The sequence below is a fragment of the Mastacembelus armatus genome, chromosome 4, assembly GCF_900324485.2.
Source record: "Mastacembelus armatus chromosome 4, fMasArm1.2, whole genome shotgun sequence".
Taxonomy (NCBI): Eukaryota; Metazoa; Chordata; class Actinopteri; order Synbranchiformes; family Mastacembelidae; genus Mastacembelus; species Mastacembelus armatus.
The window spans coordinates 3425527-3441723 of NC_046636.1; the positions used below are offsets into that span (position 1 = coordinate 3425527).

General features: G+C 39.6%; 1 protein-coding gene across 1 annotated transcript; it reads left to right on the forward strand.

Annotated features, from left to right (window-relative positions):
- The first annotated feature begins 6625 nt into the window (after positions 1-6625).
- LOC113140002 (regulator of G-protein signaling 21-like) lies at positions 6626-13190 on the forward strand. The gene is made up of 5 exons (XM_026323707.2): positions 6626-7007; positions 9304-9366; positions 9685-9746; positions 11817-11983; positions 12269-13190. Coding segments are annotated over exons 2-5 (408 nt in total). The 5' UTR covers positions 6626-7007; positions 9304-9364; the 3' UTR covers positions 12446-13190.
- The last annotated feature ends 3007 nt before the right edge of the window (positions 13191-16197 follow it).

Consider the following 16197-nt stretch of genomic DNA (forward strand, 5'->3'; position numbering starts at 1 on the left):
ATTTACTTTACTGAATGTACAAAACCTCCAACCTCTATTTTTATTCTAGTTGTTCTAGTTTTCTTTGTCTGTGCTGCTTATGTTGTTAAAGTGCCTGCTAATGGAATTAGTTTTCCTGATGAATCAGACTCTTTTCTTTTGCACGTCCATATTGAGACAAATTGGCATTCTTATATTAGCTATACATAGTCACCCACAAATAATATTTACACATGGCGTTCTTAGATAAAGTTTCCTAATTGCACTATTCCACAGCTCATAAAGAATCTCAGTATCCATTAACGTGAGGCAATTAGTTGTAATTTACATCATTAAAGACAAAACAATAGCATGATCGTTCACAACTAAATCAGAGGATAATTACCTATCCTTGATCTGCATCTTCAGGCTGGAGAGTTTTAAAAAATGCAAATGGAAGACTTTGCTCTTTGACTGGTCCCCTGCAAACACAGTTCTTCAGTTTTCACAAACCCTGAAATTTGGCTATTTAATTGGTGTTGGCCTATTTTTTTTTCTTTCCTTTCTTTTTGTGGAAGAAAATGGCAAGTGCACAACAAAGTCAATGCTTTGCCTTGTGTTGTAGCCTGTGCGACTTTGTCTGACATTTTTCTTTGTGGGGTATAGAGCTGCAGATCATTAGTTGCTGAGAAGACATAATGACGGTAGCACTGGAGAGAAATGTGTCTGTGATGGATGTTTTTCAGGATCACTGCATGTGTACAAATTGCAGCATATGGAAACTACACATGCTGTATCTTTATTGAAGCACATACCTTACATATAGTTTATATATGTACCTTGGCTGATGTTTACAATCATTAGTCAATGGCCAAATGCAACAAGTCAGATTAGACATCTGCCGGAGTAACCTGCTTCTCGGCCTGTGTCAGAGACATAAGTCCTTGTGACTGACTGGATAATCTGGACACCACCGATAACCAGGCAATACAATCACAGCAAATGTGGGACTGAGCATTTCTCGGCCCAAATCACAGGGTGAAATTTGGGTTATGTTTTTTATTTGTCCCTTTATCCTACAAATCCTTCATGGAAATGCTCTGCTTGCCAGGCTCAGATGCTTCTTTGAGTTCTCACCTCTGATATCCCTTATTAGTGAACACACTGTTTTCAGTGTTTGAAAATTAAATGCTGTCAAGCAGAGATCTTGCACATTTGACTCTTGCTCACATCAGGTGCAGTAAACACCTGCAGCCTTTCAGAGGCTTTGGTGCAGCATTCATAAAAAATGTACTGATTGTGTGTTTTAAAATGAAGAAACGTGTCCATGTGTCCCACTGCAGCAGTGTGTTTTGTTATATATATATATATATATATATATATGTTTTCAATCATTTTGAACAGCAGAGGTCTTTGGCACAGACAAATAAGCTAATTCAAGGTTGGAGACTGACAGATATTAACCGTGACTCGAGGCAATTCACTGTTGGTTTCAGTCTGTGTATGGGAATTTTCTATATTAATATAGAAAATGATTGGCTTTATTCTTTAATGACAAGCTTTATGGTTTGGTATGATTTGGAGTAACATTGAAAATTGATGAATAATCCAGGCTAACAAAGGCTAGGGCTAAATTTTTATTATTTTTATGTGGAAATATATTGTGTCCTGCTGAAATGAGTTGAGTTGATTTGACATTATGAAAAGGTGCACATTAAATCACACACAACCACAAAAATGTCAAGGATAACACAATAAAGTCTAAGACTCATTTCCATTGTCTTGGAGAGAGGTGTGTCCGAAGATTAGATGTTGTAATTGTTGGCTCTAGTACTTATATTTGGCCATTTATCTTCATAAACTAGACAAAAACACTCCTTTCCTATAAAAGCTGCATGCCACACAGTCACTAATTTGGAGTTACAGCACCTTTTTCATCCAAATTCAAGCACTGCCCACAGAGAAGAGGCTCACTGCATATGCATAAAGACCAACAGATAGACTCCCCACTCTCCATCTCACACACACACACACACACACACAAAACTACCCCCATATACTCTACAGTGCAGTCTCACTTTGATAGATGTCTTATCAATTTGCATAATGACTGTAAATTAAAGAATTAACACAGTTGCGCGCACAGGAACAGACACACAAATAGACGTATGTACACATGCTTGCTTACCCACCGCCTACATTCTATGGCTCACATCACACACACCTCCTCTCCCCATATACACACACATATCCCACACCACCTCCCCCCACCCTAACACAGATGGTCGGTCCAAGCTATAGAGCTCTGAAACACTGAGGCCACAGAGCATCAGTCCAAGGGAATCTGACTTCCCAGCTGAGCTTTTAACATGAGGAACAACGGCCCACAGCCGCTGCATATGATGCTGTGTGCCAGAGAGACAGACAGAGACAGAGACAGACAGAAAGAAAGGGGAGCTAGAGAGAGACAGAGCAGATACAGAGACACAGCTCCCCACAGTGGAGTTGTGTTGTACGGTCACGAAACGCCATGGGCAACATTTAAAAAAGAGATGTAAAAGCTTCAACGCAGCCACAGAGCTTTATTTATGCTGCCTACTCTTCATGTTTTCAGTCCTGCTCCTCACAGCGGCTGTTTTCATTCAGTTAGATCCTTTACTGCTCCACGTAGTATTATTTATTGCATTCCAGCAGTATTGGGCAGTGGTGGTGTCAAGCTTATAGAAGCAAACTTGTGAAGCAAAAAAGCAGCACTTGCTCCTCCTTGATCAACGTTCTTAGACATGGCCCTTAACCCCACCTGCTCCAGTGGATCAGCACTGGATCAGCAGGTCATACAGTCAATGCACTGGGAAGCTTTCACATGTAAATGTGTATAATTGTGAATGTAATCAGGGCATTCTGTAGAAGAGAGTTTGCCTCTGAAAAGAAAGTGGTATGAGATCCATTTACAGAGCCTGCAGCAAGAGACTTCCCCCCAAAGGTATGTTAGTAAATAAGTTTTTTTGGTCCTTGTTACTTCCTGTTTTTGTTATTGTTTTGACTTTCTAAATCAAATTAAATACTGTGTGTGTGTGTGTGTGTGTGTGTGTATGGGGGAGGGTATTTGCAATTCAGCTGTGTGTAGGGCATGCCCTGTGAGCTTTCTGCCAAATGTAATGTAATTAGAGAATAGGGTTGACACAGCCAAACGGGGGTGAGGAAGGCTAATCAACTCTCTGAATCACTCTCTATCTGGAATCAGAGGGACAGTAAGTAAGAAACCGAGAGACCGAGAGAGAGAGAGAGGCAGATTAATTTGATTATGAATTGAAATCCCAGAACAAATATGTTCTAAGAGAAGTTAATTACAATTAAATTTATCATTTTATTTAAATTTTGTGTTAATTTCCCCAGTGTCTCTAAGCACTTTCCTCCTCCTTGACTTCAGATTTGGACAAAAATACACAGGCAGTGCACAAGATACACAACATAACCTTCAAACATCTCACTTCAAAATTGTGTGAATTAATCTTCCGCTATATAATCGTAAGCTAACCACCAACAAAATGGGAAGACTTTCCACCAGACTTTGGAACCTGGCTGCAGGGATCCGCCCCATTCATCCACAAGGTCGTTAGTAAGGTCCAACAGTAGTGTTTGGGGATAAGGTCTGGCACATAGTTGGTGTCCAGTTCAGCTCAAAGGTGTTGGATGGAGATGAAGTGAGTGCTCTGTGCAGAGCAGCCAAGTTCTTCCACACCAAAAACCCTGAGTGAACTTGTGCAGTGACACTGTCAAGCTGCAATAGGAAAGGGGCTTCCCCAAACTGCACATTAAAGCCAGTTTATGCTGAAGCATGAGTTCCATTAATTGAAAGAAGTGATTTAGCACACACCATGAAAAACAGCCAGAACGAAGTAATTAGGCATAGGCCTACATATTATAGCCTAATTACAATAATAAATTACAAACTTTAAAGTCAAAGCATGACATTACAGCATGTGAAAGCTAAAAGGATGACTATGCCATTTATAATGTTATATATTAGTATATTTTCTATTATTTAATAATAATATTATTGTAATAGTCATAATGATTTTTGCATAAAATGTCCATTTTAACCATAGTGGCACCATCATCACCACTAATTATTGTGGTTATTAAAAACCTTATTAATGTCCATCTTAATGAATTCAAACAGCAGCCGATTGGTCAACAGATTCAAAAGAACGTCCAGCATGTGTGGACGTTTTGAGTTGTAGCAGTCCCCATGAATCTGTTGTGTGAAAGTACGTATTTAATCCAACACAGGAGACAAGCAAAGTCAGAGCAATGTGTGGAGAATAGTCCTCTAATAAGTATGCATCAGCTGTGTTATTCAAATAAGCACTGCCCATGGTGAAAGTGCACTAAGTTAACATGTTTCTGAGGGTCTCTGTTGACACTTCAAATATTTATAAATGGGGCTTTTCATTGGTTAGGTAATAGACCTTTTTATGCTCCACTTTGTTTTCTTTGGTTGAGGAAATGTGGGGGTCACTGGTGTTGTCATGCAAGATGAATACAGGTAAAACATTATTCAGCCTAATGTGAATGTTTTTGAATATTTATATATATATATATATTTTTAATACTTTTCTGAACCTGAGGTATTTTTCTGGAACTGATGTACTCTATGTCAATCAGTCTGGGATTAACTGATTTGTAAATCCCTCACAATCTTTTTCAACCATGCGCGTGTTCACCAGGTGTGTTATTTAAAATTGTGTTTCAAAGTCATTTGACATGCTAGTCTGCTTCTGCCACAAACGAACACAAAGTTGGACAAAGAAGGAAAGGCATTGATAAACAACACATTATTGTGTTGAGAAGACAAAAATGCTGTTTTCCATCATCGTTAACTGAGGGGATGGCAGATAGGTTGCAGCTGAGATGGTGATGAATACCACTCGGAGTGCGTATCTGACAGGTTTCTGTTGTAAACATCATACTCTCAGCATCTCCAGTGGGGTCATTACAGATGCAAATCCCAGTCGCAGCGGTGTTTTATGACACCTGTTCCTGTTTTCCAGGCCAGCCCCAGCAAGTGTCCCATCGAGGACTTGCAAATCAAGACAGAAAACGAGAGATGGGCGGACAGGTAGGCCTGCTCAGCTGTCAGCGTTGTCCCTCGTCTCCCTTCGCTCCCCCTCCTCCTCTTTCCTCCCAATCACAGCTTTGCCATTTGTGCTCCCATCAGTCATTTTCATAGCACCATCCCTCTCCTTGTCTCTCTCTCTATGTTTGATAAGGACATTGCTCCCCACCTCTGCCTGAAACTCACGCATCTGCTTCTTTCTGCCACTGGTTGTCTCTGGAGAATTTGATGCTTATGGGGGTTCTGTGTGAACTGGGTCAAAGAGCCTCCTGTTTCCTGTTCAGATGCCTGGTTCATGCAACAGAAACGGGTCCCAATAACATGCTGAAGGAATACTGTGCCATAACCAGAGATGAGAAACCATGAATTGCTGAAGAATCCTGCAGTACCTGCCAAGCACTGCATGTGTGATAAATTTAGAGGTGTACAAGGCAGGAACTGCATGTAAAAATAGGCCGACACCACTGGTATCTGCTTGAATCGCAAATCAAGGTTCCAACAGTAGAAAAAGTCCAAATTCCCACACAGGGAAATAACATAGACTTACCTTGCCCCATTTATGGATGCTGATGGAAGAAATTGATTCACGACAATAAACTGAAAATTTACTGCTATATTGAATGATGAGTGATTAGACCAAATGACATTAGCTGTCAGTTTTTCTCACTTTTTTTCATGTTTGATATTTGCAACTGACACTGGTGATCGATGATGTCCCATATGTGTCTCCTGAGGGTGACATACTGGTAAATAACCAGTTTTATTAGATTTTAGCTTCATTTTACAGAGTTGACTCACCCTGACTTGCCTCTGCAGACTGTACTGGCCATGTCGCCCACCACTCTCCATCCAGGATGTCATTGCATTTTTTTTTTCTTTTTGTGGCCTGTTCAGCCCAAATTGCACTGCAGGAAACAGTCCAATGTTACGTTTATTCTACTTTGGTAAAAAAAAAAAAAAAAGAAGCAGTTGATCTTATAGGATTCATAGTATTTCAGTTCTTAGAGTGTTGTCCAGTGTAGTTACTCAGTCTTCAGGTTCATGCTCCTCACTGACTGTCACAGACTGAACAAAACTGGTGGAAACATTCTTTATGTCGTATAAGGGCTTTGGTGTCAACAGCAGCCGACAGTGGACGAGAGGTGAGGTACACCCTGGTCTATCACAGGCCTGACACCTAGAGACCGATAACCACATACCCCTGCAGGCAATTTAGATTCATAACTTAGCCTGCATGTGTTTGGACCGTGGTAAGACACCAGAGTACCTGGAGAAGACCCACACAGGCACAGGATGAAGACCCGGGTGTTTTGCAGGGTCAAACCCAGAATTCATTTGTCATGAGGTTACAGTGATAACCAACTGCACTGCTGTGCCACCACCAGAGATTTAATCTTGGATTAAAAGTGACCTTGCTTTGCATTTGTTAAAGGCTCCCACCTCTGAGAAATTTGCTTCTCAAATTAGCTACATGATTTTACTGTATTCAAAAGCTGAAAATCAAACTCACAGCAGAATTACCTGGGAAGGGCTCACCACAGACGTTCCTATGTGTCTCCTTTTGCTTTGCATTGTAAAACAACGATTTGCTTAAAGTTTTGCTTTTTAAAATCTCATGAGATTTGTAGCAATTGATGGTTTTGGACTCCAAAAAAGACGTGAATATGCTGCAGACAGAATTCTGAGACAAAACTTGTTTTTAGTGGAAGAAGTTTGAAGTTTAAAAAGTGAAGAGTGAAAGCTGACATTTCTGTAGATCCTGGGCCTGCCTGTACTACAACTCAACATGCATGGGCTTGTACCTGTAGGGTATGTCAGGTAGGAAAAAGGAAGCCTGAGCAGCAGAGTGTGTTGTTGAGCACAAGCTCCCACACTAACTTTCAACTGGGAAACATACTTCGGTCGTCTTTGGCAACAGAAAACACGTGTTGTAAGTACGAGCTCCATTTTGGCTTTAGACTTCAAAATTTTGGACAAACTAGCTGCTTGGCACTGCCAATTGTGATCCTGCTGAACAATCTGAATGTTTGACTTCCCCACTGGCCTGCCTTGTTTTTCTGTAATGACTGACTTTCTATGATTTGCCCAGCCAAAAACCATGTGGCTAAATCTGGGATGTGTTTTGTGGATGGTTCTCTCTTTTCTATGAGTTTGTGAGCAAGTGATTCGGATGGGGTGCCTGTGATCTGTGTAGTTTATATTGGAAGTTTCTCTCTCTGTGTTTCTGCGTTTCTTTGTACTTGTCAGCATGCCTCCAGCTCTTCTTCCTCTTCCCTTCCCACAAAAACATAAAAAATCCAAAGATGAGTGGGGATTCTTTGAGCTGAATGTGCTCTGTGCTATATGATGCAATCCAAAAAATGAGTTGTATTAGGATATAGCCTTTCTTCTGATGCCTTGTCTCTTACTTCTGAGGGACTTTTTGATAACATGTCACATAAAAGTACAGTTCACAGCCACACAGTCAAAGCTGTCAGAACTTTTGGGCGTTTAGGCAACTTCTTTAAGTGAACTACTTTCAAGCAATCCATTTCTTTTTATCAAGAAGGACGTCAGACTTTTTTAGGAATTCACTGATTTGGGATGAGAATATTTGGGCTAGTGATCTAAATCTCTGTTCAAAGCCAAAGAACTGGAGAACTACACATTTAGCCACTGCTCCTCTGGCTTTGAATACTATCTCAGATATATTGCTATTGTCAAAAAGAGGAGGTCACACCTTCAGGCAGTTTAATTACAATGTGGGCTTTCCTTGTGATCTGTAGCACTGCATGTTCCCTCTTTACAATCACTATGTGCTAGTTCAAGTTCAGGTCTCTCATGGACACCCCGTAATGTTCTGCTACAATTAGATGTCACATTTAGCAACAAAACACGTGACATTATAGGCATGTGGCCTTGCATTTAATGGGTTATAATTTAAATAAAAACCCAAGAGTGGTTTGATCTCATTTCAAGCCACCTTGTGAGACGTGTGAGTATTTGCTCTAAGGTTTAAGGTTTATTCCTCTACATTATTTGGACGGCTATCACAGGACTAAGGAACTGTGACACTCACTGGTGCTTTGGTGGATTCTGCTGCCCCGAGCAGTCTTGCTTCAGGCCCTGGTGCTGATGACTAGTCAGGGAAGTCAGCCTAATGCCGCTGGATTAAAGATAGGCCAAACAGGGAAAAAAACGGTTTTAATGTTTTTGAAATATTAGCAATAGTATTACTTTCCTGTTGAAAAGTGGTCAGCAAGGAAGCCCAACTCCAAGGTAAAAATGACATCTCCATACAGACGCTGCTTACGATGCATATTTATACCTGTCATAGACATGTACTGTGCAGCATCTTATCCAATGCACATATTCCATCATTTTTATATTATATATGCAGCTCATGCACATGGGAGGCTATGTGTCTTGTTTACTCAGTGTGTTTCTTCGTATAACAATTAAAAGCTCTCACATTTCGGATTCTCTGCTGCTGCACAGTTCATTTATTAAAATTTCATCTAATTTTGGGTTATGAACAACTAATGACAAGAGGATGCAGCTGGTTTGGCTGTTAAGACACCACACTGACATAAATCTAACTCACTGTAGACAAGTCACAATTAAAGTTACAGAAAAGAGAGTTTCAGTATAGGTTAGTGAACCCGGTCCTCACGGTGGTTCCAGCGATTCATGGAGAATATTAACCTTATTAAACCATCAAGGGCTCATTGAAACACAGACAAATGTTTAATCAACCGAGAATCCTACTTTGTTTGCCATGTGTTGCTGTGCAGCTGCTTTCAGAGCTTTTGGCTGTGCTGCTGCACAAACTGAGTTTGAGAGCAGTGAGGTGGAAACAGAACAGTTGTGAGCTGTGTGAAAGTTGCTCGAACATTTGTAGAGCTAAGAGGAACTGTGGAGTCTTGTGAGAAGTTCCTGAATGATACCTTTCACATTATATATTATTATTCCTGCATATTTGCTGCACCGCTTATAACAGGGGTGGCCAACTCCAGATCTCAAGAGACACTCCCCTGCTTGTTTTCCAATTTCCCTGCCCTACCCACTGCTGATTACCTGGACCAGGTGTGTTCAGGCAATCAGACTCTGGAAGGAGAGCGTTGGTTGCAAAACAAGCAGGGAAGTTGCTCTCGAGGACTGGAGTTGGCCAGCCCTGACTTATAATGTAGAAGAAAGTAACTTTCAATTGCCATGTTTATGCTTATGTTTATGTTTTCTGTGGTCAGGAGGAAACCCACTGGGACAACACTGACTGATCTGATATTCAATTAGCCGACATCAGCTACAATGTGAGTCTCTGTTGTTAATTTCATCTTCTAGGATTGGAAAGAAAATGACCAAATGAGTAGGTCTTTTATGGTTTTTAATAAATTCACAATATTAATGATTTATATCAGTTAGTTAAAAAAGACATTTCACTTAAAACTTTGAGATAAACCATTAATCATCAGTTATTTTACTGTACTGTAACAAGTAGATTAAAATTTGGCTTTTACAATCTGTCATTTGTTTAAATATCACTGACAGGGATGCACCTTAATCTTTTACACATTACACACGTCACCTGTTTGACAGGGTGTAAATCGTATCACGGTTTTGTTCTGCAGGGCTCCTGCTTTTGACGTTATAGCATGGGGAAAGTCGTTTGACCATCTTCTGGAGTGCAAAAGTAAGCCAGCTTTTGGATTTCATTTTCTCGTCGAATGCTCTCCGCTCTCTCTGTTCGCCGTCGAAATTCTCCGCTGCTCGGCCTCGCATATCATCTTGAGTTGCCCTCAGGCTCTTCAGGAGGATCGAGGATATATTCCTCCTTCAAGTTCATCAAATCCATTTGGAGATATATTCAAGGAGGATGACACTTGCGGAGATAAGAGGCCTAATCTGAGCTGCCAGTGTAGGCGATTCCAGCCAGCTCGTATTCATTTATAAACCCAGTGCTCACTGATGGCTTTCACCGGACCATATTCCAGCCTCGATTTGAAAATGAGTAAAGGGGCAGATGGGTCCCTTCTCTTTCTTTCTCTGCCGTCTTTCTTTTCTTATTACATTACTGAAATAAATTCAGCTGATCTGTAATATTTCAGCCCACTGTCACCTGCGTCAAGATTAACTGTCCTCCAGAAGACACATTTAGTTGTCTTTGAAGAAATGCAGTGACATATATGACAAATAGGTAAATAGTAGCAAAAAATAAACAGCTATGCACGAGGCAGTTGCAATCAGATGGCATTCATACACCTTTACGTCTCCTGTGATTTTTAAAGAGTCAACACTGTTATGATGGAAGGCTCAGATATGAAGCCCAGAGTGACTGTAGAGAACAAGCGGCCTCCAGACATATTTTGTTTTCTGTCAATTACTGTCGGAGCAGCAGTGGTGATTTATGTAAGGCAATTTGTGCGAATAACACTGCTGCTTGCAGTTAGCTGTTTGTTTGTGATCCCAGAAGACATGCTAAGTATTTCACACCTGCATTACAATCACATCTCTCTCAATATGCCAGTAACAAAGGTAAGGGGTGCGAGGAGAAGATAAGAAGATAAGAAGTATAGGTGTGCACAATTATATGATGCTGAGGCACTGCACATTGGGATGCAAGGTTTGGTTTTGAAGTTTCTGAAGTTAAAAGGGCCTCTAGACATTCACCACAATACCTGGCAGTTTGCTGCATTGGCGCTTTGTTCGCTGACGTCGTTGAGCTAAGAGGGACTGTGTTGAGGTGGGGAGAATGTGAGTGAAAGATAAGAGAATGACTCAACCTTTAGCTAAGGATTATTGCTTTTATGATTTTCCCCTAAAAAACCCCTTTTTTCAGAAGAGGAAGTTGTATGAAGACTATTTTTACCTGATTTTTGTGCCCTAATGCCCACAAAAGTAATGATTCCTCGTGCATGAAGAACTAGACCAGGACACTTTAAGTAAACAAGGCACTTTGCAACAAGCACAGGCAAAAAAACTTTCTAAAGAAGAGGGAGTGAGTACACATACACATAGGATCAATGTGTTTGACGAAATAATCCCATCTCATTTAGAAATTTTAGTCACATATCACAATGAGCGATGAGTCACGATGATGGTATAAGATGAGTCATCTCCATTTGCTCGTAAATACTGAAATACATTTGAAATCTTAGAAAAAGTTAGTAAGTGGACACCGAGTATCATTTTTTTCACACATGAAACAATTTTCATGCAGATGTTTGTCAGACTGCTTTTTTAAATGTGCCTTTTATCTTCCTACAGATCTTGTTCCCCCAGGATAATTACCTGAATGCAGAGGTTATCTTGTACAGACACATTATTATCGCATTCATACAAGATGGATCTAATGTCTCCTTCACACAAGTTAATATTCTGATATTAGAAGACATTAACTTGATTAAAAAAATAGAATTTGGTGATGTTCACCGCACTGTGCCTTTAATTTTTTACATAAGAAAGGAAAATTAAAAACTATTAACAATAAAGTCACACGTAGAAAGCTTGGGGTAAAACTGAATATTAATGCATGTGCATCTGGATTTGAATACACCTTGAAGAAAAATCTAATGCTATAATGCTGCTAAAACCAGCTTCAGTCTGTGCCTTTCTTGTAGTGATTATATTTTGTTGCAGGCTACACACTCTGTAATTAAGGTTAAAAGGGAGGATTATGGGAGAGCTGGTGTAATTCAACATCTGTTCAATGTCTGAAATGAAACTGTACTGGTTTCAAAGTGTTTCTGCTCCCTTCGTGCAGCCGGCCAGTTGGTGTTTGAGGACTTCTTGAGGACAGAATACAGTGAGGAGAACCTTCTATTTTGGCTGGCCTGTGAGGACTACAAGAAAATTACCAGCGAGAGAGAATTGAAGGCTGCTGCCAAAAGGATTTACACAGAGTTTGTCCAGGTTGATGCACCGAGACAGGTATGGCTTTTGGAATGTGAGATGTGAATGAAGTCTGACCAGTGTATCTTCAAATAAGACTCAATTGCCACCTTGGTTGTTGTCACTGCACTCCACAGTTTCACTTTTACTTTTACTATGAATATATTCATATTTACAGGCCACCGTCCCTTTCTTTATTTCTCAGTGCTACAATTTTAACTGTTTGAACATAGAGTTCACTTTTTGAACAGGCATCATAATGCACAAATATCTGCAAACAGAAATAACTCATGGATGAAATAAAGTTGCTGTTTCTGACCACAGATAAACATTGACTGTGTGACAAGAGAACAAATTGGTAAAAATATCTCTCAGCCCGGGCCAAACTGCTTCGACACGGCACAGAGACTGATATATGGTCTGATGGAAAACGACTGTTATCCACGATTTCTGAAATCAGAACTATACCAGGCTCTCCTGGAACAAGCTGAGCAGCAATGAAAGCAACGTGCGGGGAAAAAAAAAGCTTGTCCAACGTCTTTCTGAATGATTGATTCTGCACTTCAGCCGACTCTCTTTAGAATCTCAGTTCAAACAAAAAAGGCTTGTCTGTCGGAGGAAGCAGAAGGGAAAAGGGATACAGAACTATTGGTATGGGCACTGACAAGATCTACAAACCAGACATGATCAAAATAATGTATTAAGCCAGTTTTGATGTGAATTTGTGTTTGAGCTGCTTTATATTGCACAAAAAGACTTTAATGCGGAAAATAGCAGGCATCAAATTTTGAAATTCTGACATTTGTTAGGAACGATAAGTACGTAGGGTAAAATGTTCATAATTTGTGTGCATGCAAAAAGCAGTAAATGTACCCTTGAATTACTGAAAATATGAAATATTTAGCTTCTGAAAAGTTCCTTTTAACAACATTATGTCCTTTTAATAACCACAAAAACTAATAAAACTGTATGAATCCAATAAACAGTTTTATGATATCCCAATTACTCTTTAGTGTGATATCTTCCTGTCTTGTTAGTATTCAGTATGATTTCATGATTAAGTAGTTCCACCCTCTCATTAGACCATATGTATCAAATTAACAAATAATGTTCCTTGTGTATATGATCCAAAACCCTGTAAGTATCCTGTTGCATTTCTGAAAACTCCTGTACAGACAATGTAATGTTTTCCACTGCCCATGTAATTTTGTTTTTGTTGGAAATATATCACATTAAACTATAACAACAGCAACTTAAAAGCATCCCATGGTCCCTGCTCTCTAACTTATTTTTGAATGGAAATATTGGTTTTGTTGGGCTAGTCCTGCAGCTGCCACAGCTAATTATGATGATTAACAAATTGTTGTATGTCTGAGCATGTGTGTGTGTGTGTGTGGGTGCGCTCTAAGTATAAACATGCAAATGTTCATGGAACAACAAACAAATGTGGGGAAAAAAAATCCCTGAGTTCAAACTGTTTCTTTTTTTAATTCTTCAGAACCTATTTCTGCATTATTCATAGATCGTTGCCAATATTTTATCTTTCAAGGTATTTGTTTTAAATTGAGTCTTATAACTGTGGACTGGAAATTTCTCCACAGATATTAAAACCTTTAAATTCAAAGAAACAGTGGATGTGATCTGAGTGTCCTCAATTACAGCTAGAACCCTAAATGAAATTTGGATTCAGACATGTGTAAAGATTAAGGTAAAGGAACAAATATAGACAGAAAGGTGTGTAAGGGAACACCTAGACACCACTGCCATCTGTCGCACAATCCTGGTTTAATAAAGGGAGACAATGTGTAGTGTGTGTGTGTGTGTGTGTGATCTAGCAACACTGGTATAAAAACTAAAAAATGTTTGATTGATTCTGTATCAGGGTTTGCAGCAGATGTGATGATAGACTGTTTTGTTAGTTCTGTTAAACTTCAGCGGAGTCATATTCATGTTGACATGGGACTGAATGGTAAAAGGAGTCTGAAGCTAGATTCAAATGGGATTAACATTACAGGGAGAGGTGAGGGATGAAAATGCTCCCTGAGCTACTCTGTAATTTGTCATCTCATTTCTCTGGGTGTGATTTTAAACTCTGTGAAATAATGAATTATAGGACATAGTCAGGACAAATCAAAATGGAAAGCTAAGAGATACAAATAAACATCCATAAATCCACGTAGAAAGCGTTAAATAAAGAGGCACTTCAGTACTTGCCTAAGACTGATCACTTTTTAAAATTTTCTTCAGTATTCTCCAGAGTAATCCAGCAATGGTTGTTGTACGCATGGGTATATAACAAACAGCAAGTGCCAGCAACTAATTAGGCATATTTTGAATGGCAACAAATAAAAACAGTTGCTACCGATAATAACCCATTAATGATTTGCAGGTTATAGCTCTCCTGATGACTTTCTTTCTTTCTTTCTTTAACATTTCCGTCTATTATTTTCACACACACAAAAAAAAATTACGGTGAGCTGGTAAAATGCAGAAAAATGAAAAAACACTGTAATCATGATAGCAGCCAAATTATAGTTTTCCACCCGCTGTTTTTATTTACCAAAAACTATTTCAGACCTGCCATTCCCTCCCCATTCAGCAGTTGTCCTCCATTAGCAGAGATGCACACCTGCTACTCATTCCCTGATCAATGTAGGCCCAGTTCACCGCACCTAAGTGTTACTAATAACATTAACTATAGCTCTGTCTATTTTTCCTGGTGGGCCAGCATGCAGGATACTAGGACCTAGAAACTGAAGCAATAGAATGGGATTCAGTCAATATTCATTTTTACACAAAATCTGATGGGTTTTTTTTTTTAACTTCTAGCCTTTTGTGCTTTTTACTAAGGGGCGCTTAACTGAATGGATTCAGCTCTTAACTCCTCTTCTAATTAATGTTCCACAACCTGCCATGAAAAATCAAGATGTTTTATATTATTTCCAAAAAATTTGAGGTTAAGACTCCTGGGGCTGTTTTCACAAACAGGCTAAAGATAAGATGTGTTGTTTAAAAGCATTCAAGAGAAGGCACCCAGCTTGAAAGTAATTAGCATTTTTGTTTTATTAACATGTATAATAAAATGTTTATATATATGTATACATTTAAAGAAAATAGTGAAAGGCCTAAGGCTGTCACTAGGCAGCAGTATTTTTAATCCATAGTACACAGTGGATTTCTTATAATGCCGAAATCCCATCAGTTCTCAGTCACTCTGGAAAGTTCACACAATCTGGTGGGAACGGAAAACTGAGTTTATCAAGCAGGATTTATTCCATAAAGATTAGAGCAAGAACAAGCCCAAACACCATCCCCACACAGTTTAATCATAGCCAAAGCTCCGGGTGTTTATCTTCTAGGCAACATCCATCCATTCATTATCTCCACCACTTATCCTGCATCCAGGGTCGAACTGTGGCAGGAGCCAATACCAGCTGACATCAGGTGAGAGGTGGGGTCCACCCTGGACACACAGAGACAGAGAAACACTCACACCCACATTCACACCTACGAGCAATTTACAGTCACTAATCCACCTAACCTGCATGTGTTTGGACTGTGAGAGGAGAAAACCCACATACACACAGGAACAACATGCAGACTCCATGCAGAAAGGCCCTGGGATTCAGACTCCTAACCTTTTTGATGTGAGGCAACAGTGGTAACCACTGCACTATCAAACCACCCTTCTGTGTTTTTTAAACCCGTTTTTAAGTTTCATGTCTTCAGGACTTTCAAACAGGTTAATTTCCTTTAACAAACCTGTAAAGCTCAACAATAATAATCATAACATTGTGCTTAGTTAATCCAGTACTGGCTGTTGTGAATAGTATCATCTTATAGTGTTTTTTCTTACAAAAAGCAAATACGAGTATTTCCCTAAGTGTCAGACTAGCTTTTTACCTTTTGTCTTCATATTAAAGGAAGTTCTCCTGTTTCAAAGTCACCCAACATGCTGTCTCATCCTTCCCCTCACCATCCTCGTCCAGTCCTCGTCCCTTTCTGACGGCAATGGAAAGCTGAAACAGAGCATACAAAGTAAAATAGCCAGGGTACGTATATCCAGAATGTATGAACACATTATTGTGACTGAGGTTTAGGCAAAGAATCTGCTTTGAAATTCACAGAAAATTCTAGACAAGGGAAAAGTATTCACACATTACAGTTTCATTACAGTTTCACAGGAAAGTAATAATGAACATTTCGTACAGCCACTTTTTCTCTCCTGGAAAGATATCTCTCTGTGCAAATGT

Bases quoted from the DNA above. Each gene is read 5' to 3' on its own strand.
- LOC113140002 (XM_026323707.2), top strand. The intron at 9,747-11,816 runs GTAAGCCAGCTT...CCCTTCGTGCAG, and splicing joins CCATCTTCTGGAGTGCAAAA to CCGGCCAGTTGGTGTTTGAG. The intron at 11,984-12,268 runs GTATGGCTTTTG...TTCTGACCACAG, and splicing joins AGGTTGATGCACCGAGACAG to ATAAACATTGACTGTGTGAC.